The following is an 18,607-nucleotide window of genomic DNA, read 5'->3' on the forward strand; positions in this document are numbered from 1 at the left end:
GGTCTAAAAGACTCCCGAGTTCACATCAGCACAAGATATTAATACCACGCAAACCATTTACACAAGCTGGGCCTCCCGTGCTCTGTCACCAAACTCATGGCTATCGGAGAGGACAGAGAGCTTCCTGGTGACAGTGATTCACGCCCTGCTGGTGCGATGCCCGGGACCACAGCACAGACCACAGTGCAGAAGGGAAAGCAGAGCGCATCTGTATGACCAGTGTGGGTTGTCCAGTGGAAAGGACGGAGAGCCCACGCGTGGGAGAAGCCAGCTAGGCCTGCGCGTCCTTCACAGCCCCCCCACTCCCTCCCAACAGAGCCAATGTACAGCGAGTTGCCTTACTCCCCCAGAGAAGACGGAAGCCCATCTCATGGCGGGTCAGCTGTGTGAGCCCCCTGGCATAAGCTGCTACCACAGATGCGCTCTGTTTCAGTGACATCTGTCCCCCGCCCCCTACAGCGATCCTGCTCTCTCCAAAGGGCTTACCCCACCCCACAGCCAACCTTGCAAGGCACAAGGCCTTGGGAGAGGAGGCCACAAAGGCCACAAGTCTGTCCACACCTTCTCCCAGCACCTTGAACACGTCTCAGTCTGTCAACGCCATCGGGTGAGCAGGATTGCTGTGTTCTAGGAGGAACGGGGTATTCCAGGTACAAATTGGTGTGTAAAGCAAGGTTTTTTGGGGGGGCTGCTTTAAAGAAAGGACATCAAACAGTGCTCCCAACAACTCAGGGGACAGAAGGTGCGACACGGAGATCAAGGCAGAGTGTTGAAGACAGAGCTTTCTCTCCCGCGTGGGGTACATGCTGACAAAACAGTGCGTACATCGGAACAGTGGAAAGAAATGTTTTCTCAAGTTTATTAAACAGATGATAAAAATGAGAATGAAGCCCCCCCCCACCTTTTTCTACTTGAGTGGTTAATCCAGTGTGTCAGGAAATTTCAGTACAGCAGGAGGAAACCGTGTTAAAAAAAAAAAAAAGTAGGCCAAGCGTGTGAGTCGGTTAGTCAGGTCTGCAGCGGTTTCTCCAAGGCAGGAAGAGGTGAGAGCAAGGGAGGACCCCCTTATCCACCCTAGGAGCTTCTGGGGGAGTGCAGCTGGCCACCCTTAGTAACTGAAGAGCTAAAATGTGGTCCTTCTGTAACCCCGCAGGCAGAAGGGCCAAAGTCCTGCTTTCCACAGAGGGCACTGGAGGCGGAGGAGGGGTGAGTAACGACAGGCGGGTCAGCCCTGCGCCACAGGCTCCTAAATGACCTCTCTACAGCATGCATCCTACTTTAGAGCCAGCTGACCACCCAGCGTCAGCCTCACGCAGACTCGATGCCTCCAAGTTCCCTGTGTACCTCCAGACTCCGTAAGCGCCCTGGCCCAAGCACTGTGCATCATTCTGCAATTTCCCACCACCAGGCTGTGTGCCGAAATGGCTCCACCCGGCCCGGCAGGAAGCTCAGGAGCCTCCGGGCACCTGTCTCCACAGGCCCTGCTTCACCGAGTCAACCTTTCAAACCCACCCCAACTACTCTAGATCGGAGTCCCATGCCAACAGCTGAGCTTTAATCCCCCGCCATCTGGAGCCATCTCAGAGTCACTAACCTGACCCAGAGTCCCCACGAAGGACCTACAAGCGCTGCCTTCTGCGGGAAGTTACCATCCAATACCAGAGGCCACAGGGATCCAGCTCCCCTTTCCAGGCTACACGAGGAGGGCCATCATGGACTCAGTCATCATGAACAAAGGAAAGCCTAGGCTACTTTGAGAGTTCACTTCCTGTCCCTGCCACAGCCGGCGCCACACAAACCCACACTTTCAACCCTGGCTCCCAGGACACGTAGGGAAGTCTCTCTAGGCTAAAGGAGAGAAAGCCACACAGCTTTCCGTCCAATTGGTGGCAACCAGGTCATGTGGATCTTTGATCTAGACTGGCTCCATGTCTGAGTCATTATGAAATTTTTTTGTTCTGTTTCAAGACTCGGTTTCTCTGTGTAGCTCTGTAGACCAGGCTGGTGTCGAACTCACAAAGATCCGCCTGCCTCCGGAGTGCTGGGATTAAAGGCGTGCGACACTACCGCTTGGCCTTTATGGAATTTTTTAAAATGCTTTTCAATATTACCTCTTTAATGAGAAGAAAACTGACACTAAGTGGCATGCTGATTACGGCCTGAATCCGGGACCTCCTGTGCACCACCAGTATCTAGCAGTCAAAGCCTCCAGTGAACTCATCTCCCTGTTTGAGGTTTCAGCTGATCTCAGGGGAAGGGGCGAATTAAGTGCCAGTCAGTTCTTCGAGGTCACCGAAGTAAACGTCTTCGGGCGGTCAGTGCTCGGGGAAGCCAGCGCCCTGCCAATTGTGCCTTCCCTGCTGTGTGGTCGGCTGGGTTTGTCCAACGTGAAGCCAGAGTCTGTTCTTCAAAGTCCAAAGGAACCGGCTCAGTTACAAGGGTGCTTATGAAAAACTCTTGCATGTCATTTGCAAAACTCAGCAACAACAGGACAGACTGGAGCCATGCAATGTGCTGAGGGCCAGCCCCTGGAGGAACCCATAGAGGCAGCGTGAACACCATGGCGGGAAACAGCTTTCCCTGGGCATGTAACAGCGAGGACTTAACCAAAGTAAAGAGCCCAGGCCAGGCTCTTGAAGACAAGAGCACAGAAAGCAAACTACACCTGACTGGTTAACGTACGCTGGGTCTACCTGAACTCAGCGGCTCGTCACTGAGGACCACACCTGTCACCAACACCTGCTGTGCCGAGATGCCAAAGGCCCCTTGGAAGTGGAGAGAGCTGACTTAAAAACGCGTGGACAGCCGGTCTAGACAGAACATCAGCAAAGCAAACCACTAAGCATGTTTAATATCATTTTACCAACGCTAAAACTGTTTCCTATCTGAATTTTAGTTCTCCTTCAGAAAAGGAACAATCAGGGTGAGTCCAAGGCTAATGCACCCCCTCAAACTCAGAGTGGGCCAGAGGGGCTGACTCTGCACTTTTGTTATTCGGGACTGGCTTAAAAAACAAAGAAAAACAGCATTACTTAGGACAAGCGTTCAGAAATGCTCGAGTAGAAAACAGTTACAGCTCACTTTGTAAGTGCGTGCCACGCAGCACCAAGAGATAACCGTGTGAAGAATTCCTGACTACGAATCGCGCATGTAGGAAAGAATCTGGCCCACAAACTTCCCGATTAAATGCCTGTCTAATAAAATACCATCGATGGCCCCCAGATGACTGTTTGAGGGGGGTTGGGACAGTTCAGTCTGGGCTCTAGAACTCATTAAATGCGTTTCTTCATGCTGAAAGAATTTCTTGCCTTTTTAGTTTGCTCTTAACAAGGACCAACATAGGAAACCACAAAAAGGATCTACATGTATTTCAAAATAAAATCCTACAGTACATAGTAATGTAAAGAGGCCCTAGCATAGCTGTGAGGGGTTTTAATCTGTTTCTCTGTCTTCTATCCCTGGCCTTAAGATATCATTCATTTTATTTAAGAGCAGTCGAGAGTAGACAGGGTCTGAAAGCACTGTGTTTGCTGTTACATGGCAAGACTGTCAGGCCTCAGGAAACCCTTCAGACATCTGAATGATCCACCCGTCCCTAGTCTCCGCTATGCAATTTTCACAGTCAACCCTGCTACTGACTTCCTGTACCTTAAGTTCAACTTTACACAAATGTAAGTCGGTTGTTAGTGCCTAACATCAAGGCTGTGGGCTTCGGGAACCCTTGGAGCCTGAGGCCTCTCCACAGTTGGAGCGCAGAGAGGCCGGGGAGGGGTGTTGGCTTCTCCGAGCTCCACACAGGGACAGTGGGGAGGGTGCGCACGACCCAGCGACCCCTCTACACTCAGCCCACTGCGGGCCCACGCTCTCTGACTGACGTTCTGGGATCTCTCTGAGTGGAAGCTAAGCTTCCGTAAGGGCAACACATGACTACCCATTCTCAGCACGACAGGATATGCGACCTTGGAACAAACCTGTCTCTCCCCAGTTCTTTCAGGCACCGATAATTTGCTGGGACTGTTACCTTCATAAACACCAGCCAAGAGACAGAAATTAAATTGCTTGCCTGGTACAAAACCAATGAGGAGAAGACTCTGCTATCCACAAGTGGAAAACTGGCTACGGACACCCTGAGGCACGCGAGGATGGGCCAGCTGCTCCGAAAACACTGGAGACCCAAAAAAAATCATTCGTGCAGGAAAAGGCAGCGCAAAACACCCACAAAACACACCTGGCCTTCAAGGGTCACAGGTACTGATTTCTGTTGTAACCACACGACAAGGCAGACAGAACTCATTCCGATTCACTATAGACCTCCGTGTAAGCAGGGGATAAGGAACTTTGTGAACAAATCACTGTTGCCATTAGAACAATCGAACAGCTCTGCTCAACTCCTGCCTGACTTACATTTCCCTATAGCAAACTGCAGCTTTTCCTAAGACCTGACAGCGCATACAAAAGCATGTTAGAACCAAAGCATGGCTATCTGCTTGCAAGTGTCTCTGTCATCCACGGTTTTCGCGTCTAACTTTAATCAGAAACGCAGGAGAATCAAAGAGTGGCGCCGGAAAGGCCCGGTGGCATTAAGGGCTCACAAGAGGAAGGAGCTGAAGTCAAGGGACGGAGGGGATGGTGAGCTTTGTGGCACAACACCAGGTGTGATCCAGGGTCACCCGGCTCCCCCCCCCCGCCCCGCCCCCCGGAATGAGCTTGCTCATCCCACAGTGAAGGTTTGCCCGGGTGACTGCCGGGAAGCCTCCTCACAGCGTGGTACGAGCCATCTAAGGCAAGGTCGGGGAGCCTGCGTCGATGAACAACCGCCAACCCCCTCTCCCGCTATCAGTTAGCTCCACCCGTCATGCACTGATAATCGGCGGATCGAGAAAAAGTGAAAATGCTTGCATTGGAAAAAAAAAAAAAACGGATGCAGTCTCCTGACTGTTTAAAAAGTGGCTCCCCAACATGCCGGCTGACAAGATTCTGAGACCCGCAAGCCACGCTTAACCTCACTTCCCGAACAAGTCCAGCTTCCCCTACCCCTTCATGCAGCCGCAGGAGGAGTCTCCTAAGACGAGTGGCCTGACGGCTCGTCAAGGATGTTTTACCTTTATAGCTTTTCAGAATTTTGTAGTTACTTCAGATCTAAAAAAATTTTGCTCCACGATTAAAAAGTTACCAAAGACTGAAAAATACAAATGGAGGGGGCATTTTTTAAAAAGCACTTCATCTGTGGCATGCTCCTGGCTCCCCAGCCAGCAAGGCAACGGCTCAGCTAACACCCCTACTGCACCCCAACAGATTCTCCAGGGCTATCAGCTCCGATGGGGAAAGGACCCTGGCTGCACCTGCGGAGCCATTTGGGAAGGCCACGCTGGTGATACCACAGGGCAGTTAAGGAAAACCCGATGTGAGCTAAAACCCCAGTCCCATGAACTACAGTGTAGAAAGGCTGGGTGCCAGGCAGAGGCCTCAAAGATTTTGAAGAGGTCCCAGAAATCTCCAGGTGTCAGCGTTCTCGGTGGGGCCACTGTTGGTAAGAACACATAAAACCAAGGGCAGTGGTAAGGCAGGGCAGCATGTGTCTGGCAGGCGGGCAGGCAGGCACGCGGATGGCTAACCTTCTGGAGGCAACGGCGCCCATGGCCGTTCTGGATCACAAGGGATTTTGAAAGTCAGAGAGAGCCACATTCTAAAAAAGAAAGCTAGTGATCTGTCCCAGCAATGTAAACCCCAACCAAACGAGCAATCCCAGGTAGGTGGCCGTGCCTGGGGATCTGACAACTCTGATAGCATTTCACAGGAAACCGAAAGGACCCCAGATTCTTCCCACTGAAACACCCCGTTCCTCTTGAGTATGACTTTACCAACAGAATCTCAGCTAGCAATAAATTCCACCTGGCCTCACATTTGTTCATGCCCCCCCTTAAAGAGGGGGACACTTTTCTGTGGTCTCGGTGACATTTCAGTCACAACTCTCAGCCAACAGAGGAGGGTAACCTGCACACACCACTGAACACACACAGAAAATCACCAACGTGAATAGATACACCGTTCCCACTGCCCGGTTCATCGTAAGGTATTTCTCACTCCCTTCACCCAGCAAAGCAAACCTCCAGTAACTTGTTTGCTAGGATTCCCTGTACACCCATCACCATGCTTCTAAAAAAGCGAGCCACGCTTGCGGGAGGTCTGCGTCCCTCAACAGTTCGGGGACCCGTAAGTATGCGCCTATCCCCAGACTTCATCTAACAAATGTTGACTAAAAACGAACAGGCCGCTGGGACAGACCCTCTGTGAGGCAGGCCTGGATTTATGACTCCGTTTCATTGCCCCTCCCCCATGCCTCCCAGTCTCCTCACTCATCCTCCCCTTCCTCCTCACTGGGCCGCAAGCCACGCAGCAAGCCCTTCTGGCTCTTGTTGGAAGCGGAACTCGGACTTGCTGGGTAGCCAAGGGCCAGGGGCTTCCTTGAAGGGCTCACCATGGCGGAGTCCGAATCACTGGATTCAGTCCCGCTGCCCGTGGAGCACTCGGTCACTTGCAGAGGTGCCGGGGGGCCCGCTACATGACCAGAGCACACAGCCTGCATGAGGGGAGCCTCTGAGGTGGGGCCTGTGAGAGGGGCGCCGTTGGCCAGCGTCCGACCGTGGAGAGCAGTCACGCTGGCCAACCCTTCCTCTCCCCGCTCTCCAAGCCTATCCATGGCCTCTGGGGTGGGGGCTGCCTGGCTAAGGATGAGCGGGTCGGTCTCTGACTTGTTGTACCTGCTGGGCAGGTTGCGCAAGTAGGGTCTCTGCAGGGCAGGGGAGCAGTCGTCACAGGGAGGACCCCGCTTGGGGGCAGCGTCCTCTCCCGTAATCTTTTCCCTCGGGTCATGCCCATTTTCAGAAACATAGCCTTGGGACCCGGTCCTGTCCCAACTCATATTTGGACTGGAGCTTCTGCTGCAGGGAGACAGTGGGGTGGCCGGGGGGCTGTGGCCGGCCGAGGCCCTGAACATCTCATCTATCAGGGAGCTATGCCGTGGAAACCCGGGGCTCCCACTCAGGTCAAAGGTAATATCTGCCGAATCATCATCAAGGAATCCTCTAGAAGGAGGCCGGGAGGACTTTGCAGAGGGAGGGGAAGCCCTATGCCTAGTCTCTCTGGACAGCAGATAGACACCACTGGTCAAATCACCCTCATAATTGTCATTTGTTTGGGACCGTGACCGGGACCCTGGTTCTCTGAGAAGGTCGTACTCGCTATCTACATCGCTGCAGTCAATGAAAGGAATGGAAGCATGGCTGCCTCCGGCAGCCTGGGATGCTGGACCTGTGCTTGGCTGCGGGGGCTGAGGTTTACTTGGCTGGGTGCCCTCCTTGCCACCCTCCTCCTCCTCCTCTTCCTCTTCCTCGGGCGGCGCCGTGGCGGTTCCGTCTGTAGCTCTGCTCCCCGGAGGGCTCTTAGGTAGAGCCGGGCTTTGGCGTGGTCCCGACTCTAAGGCAGAGACTTTTGCTTCCTTGGCTTGCTGGCAGCTCTGGCCACCGGGAGACTCAGAACCTTCTCCAAACGTAAGGCTGGCGCTCTGCGGAGACTGGGTAGAGAGGACAGGAGAAGGAAGTGGGGTTTAATTTAAAGGTTTTCTCCCCTAGAAGCTGGAAGGGATGGCGCCTAGACTCCAGCATGGCCTCTCCAGAGCTGCAGGAAACCCTGTGCCCAGGCAAGAAGCAAAAAACTCACGATCCACAAGGCGGGGAAGACACCAGAAAAGCCAGAGACAACTGCACTCAGGGAAAGGGTAATATCACAGGCGGAGAAGGGGCTGGGTGTCAGAGTCACACGACAAAAACGCCTTCACGCCCTTCCTCAATCAGACTCTTGGTCTCTTTGGGAGAAAATCCAGAAAACAGCATACTGAGACACCAGCACTGGGGGGGGGGGCGTACTTGCCACACTTGCAGCAAGGGTGACAGTTTCCCTGCTGCTGCTTGTCACAAGTCCCGATCAGTCAGTCACACAGCAGACACGATTATCGGGTAGGCAGGCCTGGCTGGCCAGCCTCAGGGACGGCCATGTGTGTACATTTAACCCCCCAAGCTCATGAGGTTTGGAATTAAAAGACGAAACTGTGCAGCTGAAAAGCCACACATAGGCTTGCTCTGCAGAAGCCTCGTTCAGCTCAGGGCCACCTGAGCCGAACCTTAGAGCAAAGGAGCCATGACCGGGAGGAACCCAGAAGAATAGCTAGCTGCCTGCGGTTGTCAGCGCCTACCCACTGACCTGTTTTGGCACTTCCGAATTCGACGCTGTGGGCTGGGAAGCGAGGCTCCTAATGGAATGGATCTTGCTGTGTTTTCTGAGGGAAATCACACAAGACAGCTAATGTTAGGACAGCTTTGACTAAATGAAGCAAGTACCTGCTTCTGTTTGAGGCACCGGGTCCTTTTTCAACCGTGAAGGTACCCAAACATACCTTCGTGAACATGACACACAGGCAGTATTTTCACAACACCTGTGTAGTCCAGGGTTAGGGTTAGGGTTAGGGTTAGAGTTAGGTACATCCTCCCGAACATCCTGGTCTAGCTGCGGAAGAACCATGAATGACGGAGCTCTGCCTGTTAGCTATCGGCAAAGTAGGGAGATAGGAGAAGCCACCAGGCAAACGCTCTGAACTGTAGGCTAACAATGTCAGTATCAATTTGTGCACTAGGTTCAGCGTTTTCCAGGTCAGATCTATGGCAGGGGTAATGATCACAGACCATCTCACAGGCTAACAATATGAGTATGAATTTGTGCACTAGGTTCAGTGTTTTTGAGGTCATATCTACGGCAGGGGTAAATGATCACAGACCACCTTACAAACTGTAAACCTAGGAGAAAAAGGCTACCCTTGTAAGGAAACTGAGACTTTAGGAGGGGACTACAGTGCCACCAGCACAGGTCCTTTATCTTGTCCTCCCTATCTGCTGGACTACTAGAAACTTCACTGAACTCATGAGATGGTATAAATAAATCCAGTGTACACACATCTTTTCTTCACATGGAAAGGCCCCAGGACACCTACATGGACAATCAGAGCTACCTCTTACGTGGTCTTCAACATGGCGACTGCTAATCATCTAAGAAAACGATGGGGTTATTATTATTATGTTGTTGTTGTTATTACTATCATAGTCTTTGGTGAGCTAGTGGCTTGGATACATAGGCAAAAGCTTCCCGACATCACATTTCTGGGTATGGGACATGAGAAACCATGAGGGACTCGTGGCTTGTTTTAGCAGAATTAGAGCAGAGCTGACCTGAACATCTGTTAATAGGGAATGCAATCAATAAGATGTGAAGTACCCTAATATCCTAGAAGTCCAAGCAAATTGAGAATCAACGACTCAAATGCATGTCTTTATGTAAGTACGACAGCACTTATGTAACTGAAACAACACACGCAGTAAGTATTGAGCCCCAGAAGGAGCGTAAGTCTAGAAGTTTCTTTTGGAAAGAGAGGTGGGAACTAATGAAGGATGTGACCCAAGGCAGTTTTATCTACTTCTGCTAGTCATAGCAGCAACAAACAGAGAGAACTCCTCAACTAAATATTCCAAAATGCACTATACACATAGCTTGAAGGCTTTAAAAAATATATATATATAATGCTTATAATCTTGTACATTTTCGACTAGGATCAAGTGTGAGATTTTTCCACACAGGAGTTTTAGGATGGAGCTCAAGTGTCAGATTTTTCCAACTCTTCAGACTCCCAGGTCAGAGCGGCTCACCCTGTGCTTGCAAACACCAAGTTGTAAGAGCATACGTATCCACTACACCCCGTCTATATGCTAGGGTAAAAAATTCAATGTAGTGACATGAAAAACAGAAGGAAATTAAAAAAAAAACAAAACAAAAAAAAACGAACACTCACAGGCAGCTGCTAGGAGCTTAGGCCAGGATTTCACTCCTCACCCTTCAGCTTAGCCTTTGCTTGGGCTCTGCTGCTGTCTTGGGAGGCCCAGGGGCACTGAGAGCTGGGAAACTTCCCAGTCAGGAGACCAGTGCTACTGGCTCTGCGCGCATGTCTAAGCAGAGGACGCCGTGTCTAAGCAGAGACTGGCAAGCACCTGCAGCCACCAACATCAACAGCCACAAACCTGCCGGTTCTCTCTTTCTCTCAACCTTACCTAACTAAAGTTAACGGAGATATTCACAAGCCACACCCCCCCATCGTATACAGACACTGTCATCCCTGCACTGGGCCCAGTCAGCCCTCCATTGCCTCTTCCTCCTCACCTGCCAATCTTGAGTGAGTACCCAGGGTCCCAAAATGTTCTTGTCCCAACCCCCGACTTGCTGACATAGACTGCAGTTGACTGGAACTTGCCCAGGCTGGGTGAAGACGCATTAGTTCCCGGGAGAGAATGGCCCCTTACCTTCTGGAAAGAGCGAGCCCCTTACCTTTCGAACTGCACCTTCTTGTGGCCACCCTCTCTCACATAGTCCAGAACTTGCTTCTGAGTCCGGCCGCTGAAGCAAAGACCACAAGAGTAAGGGGGGGGGGGTGACGCGGGGGCAATTGCATACAAACATGCCTTCTTGCTGGGAGACTTTAATCCCAGCAGAGGCAGGCGGATCTCTGTGAGTTAAAGGCCAGCCTGGTCTACAGAGTGAGGTCCAGGACAGCCAGGGCTATGCAGAGAAACCCTGTCTCAAAAAACAAAAACAAAACTAAAACCAAAACCACATCTTCTCAGCCAGGTAAGAAGAAAAAAAAAAAAGGAATCCTAAGAACCTCAGTGGCTTCTGTACATCTGATCTCTTGTTATCTTTCCTTACATATAATAAGACAAAACATCCAATTAAACAAACCCACTCAACCAAGGTTGGCTGGGAGGACACCAGCTCAGGAGTCTGTGCATCTGTGAGGGTGGGGAAAACTTAGTTCTGTCTTTACTTAGACCAGCGTTCCTCACAGTACAACGTCAGTACTGTCTGAAAAGTCAACGAAAGCGTGAACCTAAGACTTTCAAGTCTACGCACCCGCCTGTGACGCAATGCCTAAGACAAATGAGACGCTTGATTTTATAAATAAACTCCTTTCTGCGTGAAGAGCGGCTAGGGGGTCGGCTCGGCGGTAAAGTACCTGCCTGAAATGCACAAGCCCCCAGAACTGTCAAAGAACAAACTCACACAAGAAGCTACAGGCACGCCAGGCGTTGATGGCGCATGCCTTTAATCCCAGCACTTGGGAGGCAGAGGCAGGTGGATCTCTGTGAGTTTGAGTTTGAGGCCAGCCTGGTCTACAAAGCGAGTTCCAGGACAGCCTCCAAGACAATACAGAGAAACCCTGTCTTGAAAAACCAAAAAAAAAAAAAAAAAAAAAAAAAGAAGCTACAGGCGGTTTTCTTCGGGTGCAGACTCTTACAGGTTGCCTATGTTCTGGTGGACGGTCCTACACCGAACCACACATGGGCAGCACTAGGGAGACAATGGGCTTAACAGAGGCTATGAGAAGGGAAAGTGGTTACTGATGTATGGAAGAAACTGGGGGGAGGGGTGGGCTTGGGCTTGATCAAAACACTGTATTCATATGTGAATTTCTTAAATTTTATATATATATATATATATATATATATATATATATCATCCAGAGACTTAGGCTGGGATTTGACTGTGAATGGCAGACGGCTATGGAATTCCCAAAGGTTCACACTGGGACAAGCAAGCCACTGCCTCCATTGGCCACAGACCCAACCACGGTCTGCCTTATCAATGAGCTGCGGCTCACAATAGTTATGGCGGGAGAAGTCTCGGGAAACGTTCACACGGAGAGAGCACACGGGCTTGGCACGCCGCCCTCACCTGAACCGGAATGACGACCCTCGGCTGAAGAGAACGGGCTTTGGTTTGGGCTTGGGTTCTTCAAAGAGTCTAAAAAAGGCATGATGCTCCACACAGATTTTCCAGAAGGCCTTGCAGAAGTCCCGGCCGGCCATCAGGAATTCCAAGGTGTCTTGGTAGGAGCTCTGCAAAAAACAAAACAAAACCAAGAATAGCTTTTATTTTCCCTGCACTACTCATATGCATGCTGTTGAAACGTGGGAAAACAGACAAAACAAACAAAGAGAAACCAGAAATGAACTTGTCCATTAAATTGCAACTGTGTGTCTAATCACAAGACCGTCTCATTCATTCAAAGACTGAGCGGGATATGGTCGCTCCCAATGACGAGGCAGGGACACTCTCCAGCCACCTTCGCTATAGACTTTCTTACGGGAACTAAGGGCAAACAGGCACACAGACCAAGTGGGGCGATGACATTTCTTAGTAGAATCCATAAACAAACGGCGTTTTCTTGGCTTCTGCTACCTCCTTAAAAATAGTCCAAGTATTAACACACGTCCCGCCCCCCTCCTTAAAATATCTGAACTGTGTGTCTTCCTCCTGGCTCCTATCTGGGGCGAAGTTTAATTCCACTGCTTTATAAAACAGTGGATGGCCCAAGCCTCCAGGTAGCCCCAAGAACCGCAGAGGAAATGAAATCCACCCCCGACCCGCGCCCCCCAGTAAAAGAAGCATTAATGACTCCCAGCTGACAAACTGACGTCTTTTGATTCTGGGAGGGATAAGGCAATTTTCTACTCCTACGCTCCGTGTTTCCAATTTCAGTGGCCATGTTACATAAACAAAAGCTCCCAGAGTCCTCAATGTTCCCAGCAACTCTGACTATTTTGGGGGCTCTCAGAGTTTGCACAAACTCAACTGAACAGTCGTTCCCACACGAACCAGCTTTCTGGAACAGCAACTGTGTTTTCCCCCGCAGAGACCCATTTGTTGGTGTGTTTGCTTCCCAGTCGGGCCTATTCACCCTCTCAATCCACTGCATCTGAGTTCTGGACCTCCACCGCCCCGGTCACCCCCGCCCCATGGGATAAAGGACTCGGTTGGGGAACGGGACAGGCATCATGGATGAGTCATGTATCGCCCGTGTGGCTTTCGGCAGGTGACGCGGGCACTAGTCTCTTTCAGGAACCCATGCTGGAGGTGCAGGGACACCTTTGGGGTTTTCTGTGGGAACCGAAAGAGGCAATGTTCAGCCCACAAGAATGCGTTCCCTGAAAGTGTAAGGCAACATCAGGACCAAGCAAGTCTGGACTGCTGAGCGGGTGTGGTCCCAGGGCGGAGCCACAGGGCGGACTTGCAGCTATAGCTCCGGCTGAAGTTGTGTGTCAGGAAGGGAAAGGGTCTCCCCCGTTAGGTACGCCTCTCTTTATCTAAAGATAAATCCTAACTCCCAGAACCCGGGTGAGGGCAAGAGCATCCCCAAGCTTTTGGGTACACGATTCTCCCCAGTCCGTCTTTACAGGCCAGATGCTGGGAAAGCCTGCGACTCGGCTCACGCCTCAGCCGATGTTCCCAAGGGACTTACGTTCACATCCGGCCGGAGCTTGATAAGAAAGCGCTTCCTCTTGAAACTCAGCTTCCGCACCTTGGCCCAGTTAAAAGCATTGATTTTCGTGAAACCCTAAGAAGAGAGAACAACCCGTGAGCTAGGCTATGCACATAAGGCACACGGAGACCCCAGGCAGAGGGCTGAGGGGGTCGGGCCAGTGGCTCAGGGAGAAGCCTTCGATGGGCGGTTCCCAGACTCTGAGTCTACCGGATGCCATGCACTCTTACGCTGTAGTTTCTCAACAGTTACAGAATTTGGCACTCAGACCCAATCTGCCTTCTTGTGGGGAAGGCACTGGTCAAGGCAATGGAAAGAAGATAAAGATGAAACCATGACAACCACCATATATCAGTGATATTCGATGCTATAAGGAAAACAATATATTTATTTACAAGAGAGAGAGAGAGTTGCACAGACCAGGAGTTAGAAGCGTGGCTGGCTTCCAGGAGAAAAAGGAGGTTCCTTTCCCTTTCACTTCCTTTTATCTCTACCTGTGTCAGTTTACATGTCCCCGCCCTCATGGGCGGATAGCTTTGTGGGGTTCACTCCTATAACCATACCAGTAACAACCGCCACACCAGTAACAACCGCCTCCCACGGAGGGCCACATGTTACACTAAGGGGTTTTTAGACTGTACCTCATCAGATCACACGCAAAACTCAGTGGGACAGATTTATTGTCTTCACTTAACAGAAACGGAAACTAAAACATGTGCATGTAAACGTACACAGAGCGCTGTGAACATCACGCCCTGTCATCCAAAGTGGGGGGATGGGGGCAATCAGGCACGGCTGAAGATGAATTCTGTGACTCCCCCCGTTTGCACACAACTAAACTGCCCATCAATTTTCAATATTTTGGTCATATTAAATACACATAAAGCACATGGATTCAATCAGGGTACCTCTTTCCTCTCTTCGTGACTTTCAGAAATATAGAAAGGCTTGGTTTTGAGATTTAATGGTCATAGCAAAACACTGGGCTTTAGTATTCTTTCATCTTTTCGTTCTTTTTTTTTAAATTTTGTTTTTTAAGACAGGGTTTCTCTGTATTGTTTTGGAGGCTGTCCTGGAACTCATTCTGTAGACCAGGCTGACCTTAAACTCACAGAGATCTGTCTGTCTCTGCCCCCCGAGTGCTGGGATCAAAGGCATGTGCCACCACTGCCTGTTTAAAAGTTTGTTATTTTACTGCTTTTTAAAATAATTTGTGGAGGTTAGAGCTGTGGGGATCAGTTCTTCCTTAGACAATCCTGCTCTTCCTAACACCAGCTGTGAGACCCAAGCCCCAGTTGTTAAGGATGCACCTGTGTGATACAAAATGTGTGCCAGAAACGGTTTCTATTCATGAGCAAGCATGTGTGTGTGCATGTATGTGTGTGTGTGTATGTACAAATGCATGTGTGTGAATGTGAATATACGTGTGTGTGAGATATGTGTGTGTATCATGTGAGAGAAAGAGGAGGGAGAGACAAAGTGAGCAAGAGCGAAGAGAGCAAGAGAGGAAGAGTGGAGGGAGGGGGAGGGGGAGGGAAGGGGGAGAGAAGGGGAGGGGAGGGGGAGGAAGGGGAGGTGGAAGAGAGAGAGCACACACTTGCACATACAGGCCAGAGGTCATGGAGACGCAGGGTCTCCTTGAGCCTGGAGCTCACTGACTTGAATGGCCAGCTGGGCTCCAGGAACCCTCCTCCTGCCCCCAACCGAGGCGCTAGGATCTCGGAAGCACGATACCAGGCTCTGCTTTTTAAGTGGGTGCTTGCGACACCCCAGGTCTCCACACTCATGTGACAAGTGCTTTACCTGCTAAGCTGTTCCCCCCCCCCCAGCTTCTTGAGCAGCTCACGAAACAAAGCTGTCAGAGCTCACAAACGTATTTATGTCACACACACCCTCACACTTTAAACCTGGGCAAAATCTGACCAGCTCATAAAAATAGGTGGATGCTGTCTACATAGCCGCTCAAATAATTTTTAATTTTAGAATTGCATTTACTTACTTATGTGTGGGAGGGGCACGCATGACATGCGGAGGTCGGTAGACCACACAGGGAGTGAGGTGGCTTGCTTTTGTGTCCCAAGGTTTGAACTCTGGGCCTTAGGCTGGGTGGGGCAGGTGCCTTTACTATACTATAGAAGCATTTGGGGAGCAGGCTGCCGTTTGGATACGGTTTAAGTGTTATCCCCTAAATGTTCACATGCTGGGGACTTGGTCACCAGGTGTGGCAATGTTAAGGGACAGCAGGATCTCTTAAAAAAGGGTTCTAGTGAGTTGTGCCTCTCCTTGGAGGGGATTCATACAGGTCTCAGGAGACCCCGGCGGCTGTTTGGTTTTCCACGGCGGCTGCACCACCTCCTCCATGGCGAAGGATGTAGAGAGAGGGGCCAGGACCGAGACGTGCTGCTTGGAACTTTAGCACATCAAACTGGCTACCGAAACCTCTTCCTTTCCGATAACTAACTCTGGGGGGGTTCTGCATAACAGAAAAGAGGTTACCAATGCAAGGGTGTTCACGGCTGTGCTTTTACAAGATTCAAATGACTGAATAAATGAAAATCTGCGAACCTGCACACTTGGCTTTGGGCAGGCATGTAAGTCATACTTGAAGGCAGGCAGGAAGAGAAAAGCACAGGCCGAAGACGGCCACCCCACGCACGCACGGCCATGCGGTAAAGAGCACACCCAGGAGCCAAGGGTCACAACGCCCGAAGGACAGGGCAGGTTAAGAGCACAGGGGCTGAGAACGTCTTGCCGAAATAGTATAATGGTGCATTGTACGTAGGTCTGTTATTTCTCATAAGCACATCGGCTTTTTAACGCCGGGTGTGTCGAAGTCCCAAATAAGCTGGTCGAACACAAGTTAATTTGAGAGGAAGGAAAAAAAAACCAAAAAAAACAAAAGGATCAAATCTTAACTAAGGGTCGAGATGCCACCTCCAAGTATGAAGGCATTTATTTGTGAGCCCATTGCTCCTGCACACTGTATTCTCAGCACGGGCCTGTTGGGAGTCATCAGGTTCTGTTCTCTGAAAGATCTATTATACACAAACAAACCTCCAAGCAGGACAAGGAGGAATACAGAAGCAAGCAGAGGCAGACAGACAGACAGACAGACAGACAGACCATCCAGAGACTGGGGGCCTGGGTGAGTCTACTCTTTCTTGTTCACTTGGAAATCACCACCAGGGCTTAGCCTGGCCACCCACAGGAACCTGAGAAGAGCCCACTCTCCCCGCTCCCTCATCAAGGGAAAGGCGCTGTGCTCTCCATACCTGAAACACTAGAATTCCCGTGTTGGCGACAGCCAGGTTGATCTTGGTGCCTTCTCTGTCCTTGGCAGGGTGCAACCGGATTCCGTACATCTCCAGCCGCCGGGCCACCTCCAGGAGCTGGAAATCTGACTCTGCTGGGGTTTGTCCACTGACAAAGCGAGGAAGGAAGAGAAAGGCTTGTCTATTAATTTCAGATTAAGCGGCTTCTCCGGGGAAATAAAAGGCACTTCATGGCGAGCAGCAGGGCTGTCCGATCAGATGGTACTGCCCCCCCCCGCTAACCCCAAAGCCTTGTCGATGAACAAAAGCCCTATTGCCAGGGTAACACAAAACCCCATGGTCCATCTCCAAGCCAGCCAGTTTCTTAGGATCTCAGTTTCCTCTAGGTCATGCAAAAGTAAAACACTACTGTGTTAAGCAAGTTTTCGGCCACTTTTAAGTAAGCCGAGCATAATGCAAGGCCCCTCCTACTGTCATCAGGTGATAATGTCGGCCTCTGAGGCACCAAAGGGAGGGTTCTCGGTGTCCTTCAAAACAGACCAAAACGTGAGGATCACCACAAAAGTTCTGGAGTTTTCCCGTATCTAACGCTATGCCTGGCTTGAAGCATACATCCCCACGATCCGTTAAGATTACCCGAGGGTTCTTACACATTCCCCTAGGTTCTAGGGTCACTCTGTCTCAGAGCGAGGGTCTCAAACACTCACCCTCTGTACTTTTTGATGGTCCACGTGGACCACAATATCCCAGGGAAACTCTACACTCGTTACATATCGCACAACGTGTGTGTGTGTGTGTGTGTGTGTGTGTGCGTGTGTGCGCGCACGGGTGCACTCACACCCGCACACGCACATATATACATCCCTGTACCCGGAGGAGAAAGCGACAACTGGAGGGCAACAGGAACCCCTGCACTGGACTCACATGTGGCTGTGGTGGAATTCCACGATTTTGTCTTCCAGCGCATCCTGCTGAGGTACGTACTTATTTTTCGCTAAGTGTTCTCTGTCCGATGCTTCGTCAAAATCCCCAATCTCGGCTACGAAGAAATAAAGGAAAGGGAAAATAAGCCACACGGGGTACACTGTTCAGAATGCGTTACAACCCTGGGTTAGCGAACCCAGAACTGACAGGTAAATGGGTGAGCACAGCCGGCAGGGACTGTGATGAGGCCTGGACCTCGGAGTGGAGACCGGGAGCAAGTGCCACACTCAGAGCGCCACGGGAGGGGTGACTTCTCCTCCTCCTCGATGGCTCACAATCATCCATCTGTTAGTCACACACACATACTCTGCTTTCTTTTAATGCTATCCCGACATCTGGCAACGGCACGCAGCAGCAACAGGGTACGGCGCGGCATTTTGAGGCAAATATACAATGGGAGGTGGAATTGTCGGGGTCATTGCTAAACCCGTCAGACATTCATCACTTCTTTTCTAAGAAGCCTCTAAAAGTCCTACCTCACAGTGACTCTGAAGTGCTCAGTTAGCCACATCTATGGTGCTGTGCTACGGGACGCTGGAAGTTATTCCCCCTCTCTCTCTCCCTTACTCCCTCCCTCCCCCCTTCTCAGTAGTACATCCTATACATTGGGCAATTGCTGAATGACTCGGTGTAAACAGACCTAGGGAGTTTCAGGACTTTTATGAAACCAGCTGTTGAAACTCTTCCCACGTAATAAGCCCAGATCTGTTGTCATAGAAGAGATGGCAGGGGGAGGAAAGATAAACAGTTTAACGTGGTTTTTGTTGTTGTTGTTTCACGTTAAGAGTTCACCACATTTCTTACACTGCCGGAAAGAACATGTCTGCCTGCAAGCAATTCGATGGGTTTTTCTCGTAGCAACCTCAACACGTGTCTAGACACCGATGTACCACAGACACATCTGGCTCGGGCCTCAACAACCGCACCCTGAGCA

The 18,607-nt window shown here is 50.7% G+C and overlaps 1 protein-coding gene across 4 annotated transcripts in view; it reads right to left on the minus strand.

Annotated features, from left to right (window-relative positions):
• Positions 1–18,607, minus strand: part of Farp1 (FERM, ARH/RhoGEF and pleckstrin domain protein 1) — a 228,054-nt gene that overhangs the window by 34,692 nt on the left and 174,755 nt on the right. For all 4 annotated transcript variants that reach the window (XM_040744380.1, XM_040744462.1, XM_040744332.1 and 1 more), the window contains exons 7-13: positions 17,614–17,728; positions 16,690–16,837; positions 13,397–13,492; positions 11,830–11,993; positions 10,426–10,494; positions 8,260–8,335; positions 7,312–7,573 (exon numbers count right to left, since the gene is read on the minus strand). In XM_040744380.1, the coding sequence (XP_040600314.1) occupies positions 7,312–7,573; positions 8,260–8,335; positions 10,426–10,494; positions 11,830–11,993; positions 13,397–13,492; positions 16,690–16,837; positions 17,614–17,728 (930 nt within the window). The remainder of the gene's footprint in view (positions 1–7,311; positions 7,574–8,259; positions 8,336–10,425; positions 10,495–11,829; positions 11,994–13,396; positions 13,493–16,689; positions 16,838–17,613; positions 17,729–18,607) is intronic.

The sequence above is a fragment of the Mesocricetus auratus genome, unplaced genomic scaffold (assembly GCF_017639785.1).
Source record: "Mesocricetus auratus isolate SY011 unplaced genomic scaffold, BCM_Maur_2.0 Super-Scaffold_2245, whole genome shotgun sequence".
Taxonomy (NCBI): Eukaryota; Metazoa; Chordata; class Mammalia; order Rodentia; family Cricetidae; genus Mesocricetus; species Mesocricetus auratus.